This window comes from Anthonomus grandis, chromosome 6 (genome assembly GCF_022605725.1).
Source record: "Anthonomus grandis grandis chromosome 6, icAntGran1.3, whole genome shotgun sequence".
NCBI classification, from domain to species: domain Eukaryota; kingdom Metazoa; phylum Arthropoda; class Insecta; order Coleoptera; family Curculionidae; genus Anthonomus; species Anthonomus grandis.
Genome location: NC_065551.1, coordinates 25,067,631 through 25,080,765, shown reverse-complemented (window position 1 = coordinate 25,080,765; position 13,135 = coordinate 25,067,631). Strand labels below are relative to the sequence as shown.

Here is a 13,135-nt window from a genome sequence, read left to right as displayed (position 1 = left end):
GTCTCATCGATCTATCTATCGGTGGCCTCCACACTTTGCTCAATTATTACGTAATAAGTTCCCTAGACTGATGTTAAATCACCCTTATTCAATGGGTCGAATGTCGGCTGGATTAGGAGCTCATTATTATCGTATTTTGTAACTTTCAGTAATTTGACGATAATTGCTGGATTAGTTATCTATTTGGGGGTACTATACAGGGTCGAACTCCTTATTAGAAATGATTAATTTAAAATGTATACCATTAGATTATTGAAAACAAAAATGCAGAAGAAAAATGATTTAAGTTTGTATTTTCTTTAATTGATAATTCTGATTTTATAAAACAATTTAAAGAAAAAATTAGAGTGATTAATGCTGAATTTGCAAGCTTTGAAGGACCAGACAGTTTATCTTACGACCCTATACCCATTTTTCCATGTAGTGTGTATAAGGTTTATATTATTTGTTCAATGACAAGATCAATATCAGTTTTGGACTAAACAAACATCAAAATTATTTGATGAAATTTAAAATGTGATTCAAACACGTTTATATTCTTGTTTTACAACAAAATATATTTACATTTGTGATTTTCCTCCTGTTTGTTTAAGATATACTAAAATAATTTTGTCTGGGTCTGATAAAGGATTTCGTTGTCCGTAATACAGGTGCGGACTATTGAGGATCTAAAAATAAACACTTCATTCATTCCCTTCCCAAGATAACTAACCAAACCTTTTTTTTCGTTACAGAGTAGATTCTACAGCAGTTCATTTTCCATGTCTCCTGGACCAAAGGCCTTTACCAGTACATTTAGCATTTCGAGGTATTACAGTGTCAGTGGGCGGTCGGACCATATTAGAAGATATCGATGGGTTGGTGCGACCTGGCCAAATATTGGCCGTTATGGGACCTAGTGGTTGTGGTACGTACAGCCCCTTTTTTATTGTGAATTTGTGATTCATTAAAAATGTCTTTTTCAGGCAAAACCACCCTCTTGAATTCTTTAAGTGGCCGCCTAAAACTGGACTCTGGACAGATTTACTTTAACAGGGATCCCCTTTGTAAAAGATGGAGAAGGAAGATATGTTATGTGTTGCAACAAGACATCTTTTTTCCAGATCTAACTTTAAGGTAATAATTTAATTTTTAGTATTTACATTACTTTTTACAATAAAAACCTTGGTTTTATTTCGAAAATCCTTAATAATATATCATAAACTAAATAAAATAAGCAATTTAAGAAAATATAATAAAAATAATATGTTTGCTCTGACGGAAATCTGTGTAGCACCATTTTCTGCACAGCTCAGTCATGCATTCCAAGAAGATGATAGAGGATACAACTATTAAATTTATAGAAATGGTGACAATAAGTCAATCTTATTATTATTGTTTTCTAAAAGAATAAAGATGGTAAAAAATATGTAGATGGAAATAAATCAATCAAGCACCATGTATCAAAAGTAAGCTTTCTCCTAGCAGGAGATGTTTAAGTATGAAATATAAATGCATATGATTTAAAAAAAATTCTTGAATATCTTTTTAATTTAGCTTCTTCAGATTATGCTCTGTTTCAAAATTTCCTTATATATTTATTTCATTTTAAAGAAGCAATTAATAACACTAATAAAGAAAAATCTATTAACAATGAAAGGTGATATAGCACTAGGTTTTTAATCAATCAAAGCAATTTTAAAAAACATTCTGGAAAGATCGTTTATGAGAATCGGGAATCAATAAGTCACAACAAATTGGCCTAAACTTATGCTCTCTGGTGACAGTGTACAATGATGAATTCTTTTGTTTTCTATATAATTAAAACAAAAAATTCCATGTTGATGGATTATATATTAAACATCTTTTTTTCTTTTTTTAGGCAAACTCTAGAATACCAAGCAAGACTGAGGCTATCAGACGTAATGTCGCACGCACAAAAAATGCAATACGTCGACCATATCATTGACGTTTTAGAACTAAATAATTGCCAGGACACGATAATTGGGGATTATTTGAAAAGAGGCCTGAGTGGTGGCGAAAAGAAGCGAGCCAATATTGCTTGTGAACTCCTAACCAATCCTTCACTAATGTTATTAGATGTAAGTGTGAAATTTCTTTTTAAACTTTTATAGTTATAATTTTTTTTGTATATTCTAGGAGCCAACTTCAGGCTTAGACTCCCACTCAGCCCACAGTTTAATGACGACTTTAAAACGTTATGCAGTTTCAGAAGGAAAAACGGTTGTTATTACTTTACATCAACCCTCCTCACAGATATTTCATTTATGTGATAAGCTTCTGTTGTTATGTAATGGTAGAACAGCCTATTTTGGAGACACCTGCAAGGTGGTCGATTTTTTCAGCAGCGTCGGGCTTAATATTATGCCCCATTATAATCCTGCTGATTTTATTTGTAAGTATATGAATGAAATTATTGTTATTTGCTTAAAAAAATATTTATAAAATTTTCAGTGGAACAAATAAAAGGACCAGACGAAGTAAGACAAAAAATAATAAAAGCTTCTGAGGAAGCGAGAAAGAATAAAGATTACCCCATAGAGTTAAGATGCCACGATCTTTCGTATATTACGGATGTAAAATATGACCATAAGATATTACCACACCATGGACCGTATCCCAGTTTAGAACGTGAGTATAACTTTTAAATTTTTTTAATTGATTGATGGGAAGCATAATAAAAATGAGACATTTCTCTAATATCTTAGGAAAGTTTACACAAAATTTCAATAAAATACTATTAGAATTTCTACGAATTTGTGAATTATTAAATAATTTAAATATTCAGTTACAAATCAATACAAAGTAAATATTAAAACCTTTCTGATCTAGTCAGACAAATAATTCTATGGACTGAATGATGTTAGGTTTTCTGAATATATACATAATATTGTAACGTTCCTACCGTTCGTTAGGTGTGCATTGAAACCATCGAAGCACGAAAATAGTACTGATTTATTTATACCCTTTTACACACTATTAAACACGATCACGTAGGACTACTAGAAATATTTATTTGCTTCGTATTTATTTACTACTATTTGTTTATATTTATAAATATCGCGCCAATATTTCGAAATGCACTGCACTGAACTGTTAAATGTCAACGACTCCCTATATACTCGGCAGAACACTGTCCGGGAAATTCGCTAGCATTCCATGAATCTCGAGAGATGTCGTGCGGTGTGCCTGCTTGTGTCTGGTCAAAAGCAGGTAGTATTGGCAGCGTTGCTAATATCATTATACTTCCCTCTTCCTAAGCTTATTTCATCCAAAATGATTTCAAAGATTCTGGATATTGGTTTTCTTGAGAAAACAACGTCGAAGAATATAACAGCAAATCAGAACTTGCACGCCTGTAGACCTAAGGATCACTTCTAACATACTACGAATCCTGCAGTCCAGATTATCGAGTCCCTGTGCGAGTTTGCAAATTGCTACGCTCAGTTCTACCAATCTCTTTATCGGTTATCTTAAGTAAATTTGTTACTTTTCCCAAACTCTGGGGTTAGACCGATGAAGCTCTTGGATTTTCCCAAACTTTCTAGGGAATTCCTCAGCTATTCCTCAAATATTTGTAAATTTTAAGCCACAATGTATCTGAGTATTAAACTCAGCTAAAGCAGTAAATAGGTCTTGATGCACATCAAAGGTCACGCCGTACCGAGTCTTTGGGCTAATAAAATTTTATATTCTGTAAAGAAGATCATTGGATTCCAGCACTTTATATGGCCCATCTCAGAGTGTTTAAGTTTTCGGTATCAGACTCTTCCGTCTCAAAATCATAGAAATAAAATAAGTTGTTTGTTGTACCTTTGACATTGTCATCATAGGTGCCCTTAATCCGATCGCAAGCACTTTGAATGGAAATGCGCACTTGACATACATTCTTGTACGCAGTTCACTGATGTAGTCCTCCCTGGGAACAACAATTTCTCTTTTCATCACTATTTAAGTCGGAGATTCACCTGTGCTTTTATGGATAGCCGATCGATAAGTCAGCAATAAAAGATGAAGAAACCTATCCCACTTTCTTATGAGAGGTTACCTTGGCCAAGTACCGATTAATGGTTCAATTCATTCATTCCGCCATGCCATCAGACTGCGAATGTACTGCAGTAGTTCTCGTTTTTTTTTAATTCCAAGCATCTACAGATGTTCTGGATCAAATTTTGTCCTTGGTCTGAATGTAGGTCCAAGGATACACGAAATCGGCAAATCCATTTTTTCTTTTTCTTGTTTCTGAATTAGTAGAGGATACGTTTCAACCTATTTGCGAAAGCAGTTCATCACGATCACGACTTACTTATTTCCAGCTTCCGATTAGAGAAACGGACCAGCAACGTTAATAGCAATCCTTTAAAAGGGACTTCTTACGTTGTACTGACGTATCAAAGCCTTTGCTTTATCTGCGGTCTATTACTTGCCGCACATACAACGCATTTCCTGCACCAGTCCCTTACGTCTTGATCCTAATCCAGTAAAATCTTTCCCTCACTTTTCTCAAGGTCTTTATTAAGCCAAGACCTAACAAGTTGGCACAAATTTATTCTAACAATTTTGATATTCGATATTAAAACGGAACGATTTGCCTTCGTCTCTCTTTGTCGTTGTGGTCAATCATTTTTCAACTTAAGAGCCCATGTTCCAAAATTAAAGAGCTCCATTGTGCCCAATATAACCGGACATTGAGAGAATACTGGACAACTTTCTTCCAAGTTGGCTTCTTTCTCTTCTTTAATCGGGTTAAGACAATAATTCGGGATCTTCATCTTGGTCTGTTATAAGATCCATATTTTTGATATCATCACCGATAATGGTTCTCAACAACTAAGGTTTTTTTCCTGTGCCCCGTAACTATTCTAGCTATATAAGGTCATCTGGATTTTAATAGATTCTTTCTACTTGGTGTTCAGTGTCAAAGTTCACAACAAGAACTTTTTCTGATAGAGGCACTTGTAGTACTGCGCCATCGCTTTGACAACAGCTAGTAACTCTCAGCGAGTGACGCAATAGGTAATGACTTTTTCTTCTTTCTATGCCCATATTGCCAGCGATCAGTACCTAGTACAATTTTTCATTCAGGTAGGGAACAGCTTAGGATAGGAGCTCATTTTCATTCCCCTTTTATTTAAACAATCGATGCACCAAAATAGTCAACTGATTTATTTAGACATTTATAATACTAAACACGATCATGACAGTATTTATTTACTACTACGTTCGGTTTAAATATCGCGCACTGAACTGTCAACTGGCCTCCCAGTGATGTCGCAGTTCATTATATACTCGACAGAACACTGTCTGACAAATTCGCTAACCTTCCATGCGTCTGCAGAGATGTCGTGCAGTGTGCCTGTTTGTATCATTCTGGAATGATGTAGAATAGGTGGTAATGATGCTGTTGCCAATATCGGTACAATATTTACCTAGAAAGTTAGAATAATTGTGATTTTTCCAAAAAATGGTATTGTAACGCAGTTCTTAAATATTTCTTTATTACAACCCATGGGTTTACTTTTAGTTATTTAAAAAAACAATGCAAAATGAGAAAACAAAATTAATTTTAATAGATTTTCTTGAGTGTTTTTAAATATGACAATAATCTGTAATTTTTATCAATGCCTGAAAAAAATTGTTTTTTTTTTCTAGTTTACAGTTATTTCCCTAGTTATTGACCTGGAAAGTTACATTTATCCAATTTTCACAATAAAAACATAAAATTTTCTTAGTTTTCTAAGATTTGCATCATCTTTAGGCTAAAAGATAATACCAGAAAATATCAAATGAGAAGTTAAACTATTTCCAGCCTCAATTTAAATATAGTATAATAATATTGGATGTCACAAATCTCTTTAATTCCTTTTTATTTATTTTTTTATTCTTTTTATATAGATTTTCATTAATTTTATTATATTATTATAGGACGGTTGACCTGAAAAGTTAAAGCTAGGTTAAGCCACTTATCTATCATATATCTATCTATCACTATCTTATTTATATCATCTGTAGCCTTAAAGAAAATTTGAAAAGATGTAACCACTCCTAAATTATTTAAAAAAAATTATAAAACTTAGAAGTATAATTAAAAAATAATTGAATGATCGATAAAAATACGACGTTTCTTTATCTAATTTACGTCATCTCCACGTTAAAAGACGTTTCTTTCTCTAGCAATTAAAGGGGCAATTGCCCATGCCAGAATTTATCTCTTATCATACTTAGGGTAATCATTAATTACTAATACTTAATCCTAAAGCCAAATCAATTTAATTTTATTAGAAATCCAACCGTTTATATGAATATAAAAACTTCAGCTTTTAAACTACAATAGTTAAAAAAACCCTTGACTTACAGAAGACGCCTTAAATCAAATGGAACCAGACGTAAGAAGACTATGGTTAGACACACATTCACACGCATCGTCATCGGTTAGTTCAGACACAAACGATGCAGATTGTTACTTCTCGTGGCCCACCAGTTTTGGGACACAGTTCAAAGTGTTAGCCCAAAGAAATTTCCAGGAAGCCAGACCCCGGATGTTATCTAAACTAAATTGGGTGAGACGGATATAAACTAACAATATTTCATTAAAACTAATGTTGATTTATTTAGGTTCAAACTATAGGTCTAGGTATTCTGGCTGGACTTTTATGGTTCCAGCTGGAAAGGCGTGAAGAAGCTTTACACGATATTCAAGGTTGGATGTTCTTTTCAACGACGTATTGGATGTTGTTTGCCTTATTTGGAGCTCTTAGTTCGTGTAAGTGTTAGTTGTAATTAAACGTTGATTTAAAATATAATTTGGAAAATTTATAGTTCCACCAGAACGAGAAGTAATAAATAAAGAGAGACGGTCGGGAGCGTATCGACTGTCAGCCTATTATCTAGCCAAAATGGTAGGAGAGTTACCATTGACCATAACATTACCAGCGGTATATCACTGTATATCATATCCTATGTTAGGTAATGCTTTATTCGTACCAAACTAACAAAATAGTATTTTTTTATTATTAATATTTACAGGTTTTCATTCACCATTAGTGTTCCTTACTCTATTAGGATTCCTTCTCCTAAATACTGTAGTGGCCCAAAGTGTGGGCTTTTTCATTGGGGCTTGCTGTATGGACATGCAAGTAAGTCTGTAAACTATTTCTTATTAATAATTATTAATTTTATTTATATATTTTTTTAGGTTAGTATAACAATGAGCGCCCTCTACACACTAGCCACGCAACTGTTTGGTGGTTACCTGGCGACCAATATACCTCCATGGCTGACGTGGATGCGGTATACTTCTATGGTACATTATGCTTACCAAAATATGCAAATAGTTGAATTTAGTGATGGCCTGCCTATTATGTAAGTATCTCTTATCCAAGGAGAATAATTTTTTTTATACTTAAAATTAGTAATAGTATAGAATTAGTAAAACAACATTTTGTACATGTACCATCGTGCCGAAAAAAAACTGGGACATTAAAATTTAGGTAGGGAATTGTCTCCTAGTCTATTATAGTAAATCGCATTCCTTGGGTATGTCTACTTATGGCATATTTACGTATTATGAATTTTTGGAGTCTTAATAATTACATATTTAAATAATAATATTGATACAAAACATTTTTATTTTTCTATATTTATTTTTATTTGGAACATATTTTATAAATAAACCAAAACTAACTAATATCCTTTTTGATAATATGGAATAAAAAATTATTAATACTTAGTAGGCGCACCGTCGTTATCAATTGCAAAAAAAAATCTCTATCTTGAATGTAGTATAAAATTGTTGGTCGACCAGAACCTGGATTTCTTACAATAGCTCCATATTCTGCATTTTTTGCCTTAGCTAAGGAAACGGTATTTTTACTAATGCCCAATTCTTCTGCGATTCTTCTTATAGGAACTCCATCCATCAGACAAGTGTATATTATCGCTTTTTATTGAGGAGATACTACAGGCATTTTGAAAGAACGATTTTGTTGACGCGGCTGTCACAAAATTAAATTAACTTTGACAACATCATAATATATTATTCTAATAGACCAAGAGATTTAAGAGATTTTACTGTCCCAGTTTTTTTTCGGCACGATAGTATATTATTTCAAGTAACAAGACCAAGACAAAATATGCGCTAAAAAACTGTAACAGGTGACCTAAGTTTATTATTGCGGATTGTGTATTGATAATTAATACATTTATGAGAATAATCAAATGAAATGCATACATTCAGTTTGAGACAATTGCTATCACACCATTCAGCAATACAATTTAAATTTAATGGTGACCAAGATATGACTGAATGAATTTATACAGTTTAAAATCATCAACAAAACCAAGAGGCTTTAAATGAATAATTTCATCACGTAAATCCCTTATGAGCAATTAAAAAAGACGTTGCCAATATGGGAACTTTAAATCACACTTAAAAATATTTCAAAACCATTAGAAATATAACTATTTATCCTATCTTTATGCGACCACTTAAAACTATGATAAAATTCGACCAGTTTCTCCAAGGCCCATACTACACAACCCTATCAAAAGCCTTTGAGAAGTCTGTATACACACTATCAACTCGTATAGACCTCTCAAAAGCACCGATCGAATCATACTGGTAAGTCAACAAGTTAGTCATCGTAGATCTACTTAAAAAATATTCATGCTGATGATCACTAAGCAATCGCCTACGTGCCATGATAATTGCACAGAAACTAACCTGTTAATCAGAGCCAAAAGAGTTTCTGTTAGAAATGCGCAAAGCTTCATGAAATATATATATCTAACAAAGAAAAATAAATGCAATTTAAATACAGACTGTACTTAAACTTATAAGCAGGAGCCTTGCAGAAACGTTCTCCGTATGTAGTTTTAAAATACCTGACAAATAGGTTCCCAATATCTTGACATTACCAGCAACCTTGGTTTCATGCTATTGGTGTATGAATTAGACCTATGTAATTTATTGATCTGTTTAAATGAAAAAGGAAATTTCAATATTTTATCTTTCAATATGTGAAATTAACATGATTCATGGGATCTTTACTATGTTTTAACTATGTTTGAGCAACTTTTTTTTTGAATAACCAGATTCTGTAATTTTCTACTAAACCAAGTTGGAAAATTGGATGACATAAAATGTTTAATTTGAACAAACATCTCGATAAGAGCAAAATAGAAAGTATTGGACAAAATGTCTCTTGCTGATTAAAACCAGAGGCATTAAATATAGAAATAAAGAAAATACCATAAGTAAGTAAAATTTAACTCGGAGTTCAAAAAATCGTCATTAAGCCAAGACTCTACTAAAATTAGAATACAAAATATGCAACTGTTGATAGCATTTCGCAGATAAGCTACTTTAGTTCTCAAAGCACCTGCATTATAAAAGTATACATTTAGTTTTTTGGAGTTTTTTAATGACATTATTGCTGTTTTGTTGTATAACCTTAGAAATGCTATTAACATATTATATGTGCAAGTTCTTTATAAGAATTTTTTATTTGCTTCAGGTTAAGACAGGTCATATTTATTACTAAATAGCACTCACAAGTATAACTCACAGTTACATATAAATAAAGAATACATAATTTATTTCTAAAAGTCTTTTTAACTGTTATCGATTGTTGCTTTAAAAAATTATATATTTAATTATTTTTTTAAGGTATCGTCTTTTTTTTTCGTGACCATGAGTTACAAGTCAGATTATCATTATATAATTTTTTCCATTGTTTTTTATGTATTTTTTTATTTAATAGTTCATAATTTCTAAGCACGGTATTTCTTTATTCCTTAATCTCTAAAAAAACTATTTAGGAAAAAATCATTTCGTTTTACATGCAAGTTTTAATTATATGTAATAATTTGTACCCGATTTAGTTATTTTATTATTGTCATGTTAGTTGTATTTTTTAATTTCGATTTTATTATATTCTGATGACTTTGTTAATGGGAACTAATTGTTAACCGAGACCTAATCAAAATTAATAATTGAGATAAACAAAAATAAAGAAAAGCCCTTGGAATAATTAATGAGTTTTCACAAAAAAATTAATTTAGGATACACTAACATATAAATCAACATCATAAAACAAAGATGAGAGTACAATGGTTATATTTGCGTAATAGTCATAGTTTTCTGGAACAAACCTTGTATACTACAGTTAAATTAAATACAATAAATATCAACCATAGTAATCTACAAAAAAACTTCTACAGATCTTAGAAAGTGAGAGTAAAATCCCAAGTGAAAACTAAGACTATATTATTTCAATAAAAGTACTATGGCTGCTTGGTAAATAAGAAGTCTTTTGAAATATTTAATTTGAAGTTTAACAGCTTTCTTTTTAAAGGGATTTGGTAAAATATTGGCTTTTACGACATACTATTAGATCCACGGAAGATCTCATTGATTGAGCTTAAGTTATAGACAATATTGTCAGCACTGAAGGACCATACATAATGACAAATGACAATTTGCTGAAATCCGTGAAGAATTATTAAAGTTATATATTGACTATATTGAGAAGGGGTATATACTTGCTGGCTTAAATATACGAATCCATTTTAAAAAAAAATTTGCAATACCCAACAGGATAAAATCATATTGGAATTTGATGCTATATCTGGTATAATTTTAATGAAACCCTAAGAAGACTAAATATCTTCAAATGAAATGACCTTAAGTGCCTGGAAGAAACCACTAGTTTCATTCTATCAGGCAAATGAAGCAAAAGATAGAATTTCAGCCAAATCTTAGAACGACTAAAGTTATTTTGATTAAATGTCCTCTATTGCCTCGAAGGAATAATTAATTTTATTATTTCAGGCAATTGAAACAGAAAATCGTATTTTAAGAAAAACCTTAAGAAGATTGAGGATCATCTAATAAAATGACCCCAAGTGCCATCAATAATTTCATTCTTCCAGGCATAGGCAGTTAAAGCATAAGATGGAATTTCAGCGATATCTTAAGATGACTGAAGATCTTTTAATTAAATGACCACTACTGCCTGGAAGGAATAATTAGGTTCATGCTTCCAGGAAATTAAAGCGCATGATGGAAATTCAACGAAACCTTAAGAAGACTAAAGATCTTTTGATAAAACGACGTCAACTGCCTTGAAGGAATCAATAACTTATTTCTGAAATTTATATTGATATCAGTTCATTCTTTTTGGGAGGCTATTTGTAAAAACTGGAAGAAAATCTCTACGAAATGTTAAACGGTCAGTACAGTTTAATAAAATAGCAATTTCAACTTTTCTGGAACACTATCATTATAATACAGAAAATTTAACTCTTCCATATGATGATAGAATCCACAGAACTTAGTTTTGATCTTAGCGGAAAGAACAGAAGACATCAAGGTTATAAAACAATTTCTGGAGTAACGTCCTTATAAAACTCCTCCTTATAAAAGGTTTTTTAACAATTTTCAATATTTTTACTTTTATTTTAAAAATATTATTTAAGCCATTAAAAAAACACAAGAGAAAGACTAATACTTAATTTTTTTTTATTAGAAAGTTATTTTATGTCTTATATGGCACATATGGGCTTTGGGTACATATTTATTTTTTTTTGCTAAATGTTCTGTTTATAAATTTTAATTAATAAGGTAATTCATTTACAAATTTCTTCTATATATTGTTTAATGATAAAAAAAGATATGCAATGAATAGTAATTAATTTAAAGACTTTATTTTATAGCATGACAAAATTAAACTCAATTTTATAAATTAAATGGTTACTTTTCAAATGTAGTTTTGTAATTTCAATTCCCCTACAAAATATTTTATAGGTAGTAAGTAATATTAAGTACCATCCTTGTTATTATACATTTTATTAATAAATTGTTTTTTTTTTCTTTCAGTTGTGCAAAAAAATCAAAATTCCCTATCTGCCAAGAATCCGACTACATACCTGTTACCTCAATCCTGGAAGCACAGGGAACATACCTTCCACTATGGGCGAACACCTTAGTACTATTAGGCTTTCTCTTCGTATTCCGGTTATTAGGGTATATGGTGCTACGGTACTACCAAACGCCCAAATGAAAACGACTCCTACCGAATTTTAGAAAAAACTGTGTCAGCACTGGAAAGAATTTAAAATAATGCCAAAAAAATATTAGGGTAAATATTTCAAATGGAAATCTTAATAATATAATTATTAAATAAATTCATAGACTGATGTATTAGAATATAAATATAAACCTTTGCGAATATGGTTTCTAAGTGGCCAATTTTATTCGCTAAAGCAGGGTGGTGAACTTTAAAGCAATTTGCCTGGCAGAAATTTTTTAATATTATTATATATTAACTGCCCACCCTATATATAAGGCTTTTTATTTCCTATAGCAGTTTTTTTCCAGTGTTTCGTTTTATGTACCAAATTGTGATATCTTAACAATAGTTATTTCTGAAATATCGACTTCATTATACCTTCTTAAGCTGATAGTTTTATATTTATTGCTGGACCATAGACAGGTAACTTCTCCATAAACTAAATAGTTTGTAACTTTTTCCCATATTTTTTGAGACTTTTTATTAAACAACGGCTGCAGTGATCGATTTAGTGACATAATGGACAGTGTTTCTTACTACTGCAACCCAGTTTTCAACCCGAAAAACATACACCAGGCTGTGCTTAAAAGTAACTTTCGTACATTTAGTTTTTTTTTATATTATTATTATTATTATAATTATTGTGTTATTATTAAGGTTAGGTTTAAGTGCGATCATTCCAATTGTGTTTCAGAAACTTGCGATCTTTTGTTTTTCTTGCACTTAAAGGAACGATGATAGGTTTGAACGTAGAAGAACACACTTTGAAATTTTTATTATTTTAAAAATACATTTTTATTGCTTGGATAACACGTTCCTATAATTTCATCAGATGTCTAAAACTATTAATAAATATTTAATTAGAGTTTTATTTTCAACAGTTTTTAAACATATATAATAGGTGTAACTAAGACTATTAAAAACGTTTTAAATTATTTAATAAAATTTTCGAAAAATTATAGATAAAAATGTTTAATGCAATGCATGCATTTTAATGTATAACTTAAATCTATACGATGAATGTTCATTTATTAAGTTAATAAGTTACACTTACCTTACACTTT

The 13,135-nt window shown here is 31.1% G+C and overlaps 1 protein-coding gene across 2 annotated transcripts in view; it reads left to right on the top strand.

Moving 5' to 3' along the window:
• The window catches only part of LOC126737409 (uncharacterized), a 181,173-nt gene extending 168,050 nt beyond the window's left edge, over positions 1–13,123 (top strand). The window contains exons 2-12 of one of the 2 annotated variants that reach the window (XM_050442298.1): positions 735–907; positions 966–1,116; positions 1,862–2,081; positions 2,140–2,395; positions 2,455–2,631; positions 6,358–6,560; positions 6,616–6,763; positions 6,820–6,966; positions 7,027–7,136; positions 7,196–7,362; positions 11,879–13,123. In XM_050442298.1, the coding sequence (XP_050298255.1) occupies positions 735–907; positions 966–1,116; positions 1,862–2,081; positions 2,140–2,395; positions 2,455–2,631; positions 6,358–6,560; positions 6,616–6,763; positions 6,820–6,966; positions 7,027–7,136; positions 7,196–7,362; positions 11,879–12,062 (1,936 nt within the window). In that variant the 3' untranslated portion in view covers positions 12,063–13,123. The remainder of the gene's footprint in view (positions 1–734; positions 908–965; positions 1,117–1,861; positions 2,082–2,139; positions 2,396–2,454; positions 2,632–6,357; positions 6,561–6,615; positions 6,764–6,819; positions 6,967–7,026; positions 7,137–7,195; positions 7,363–11,878) is intronic. The other variant, XM_050442297.1, reaches the window with a different exon arrangement.
• Positions 13,124–13,135: the final 12 nt, after the last annotated feature.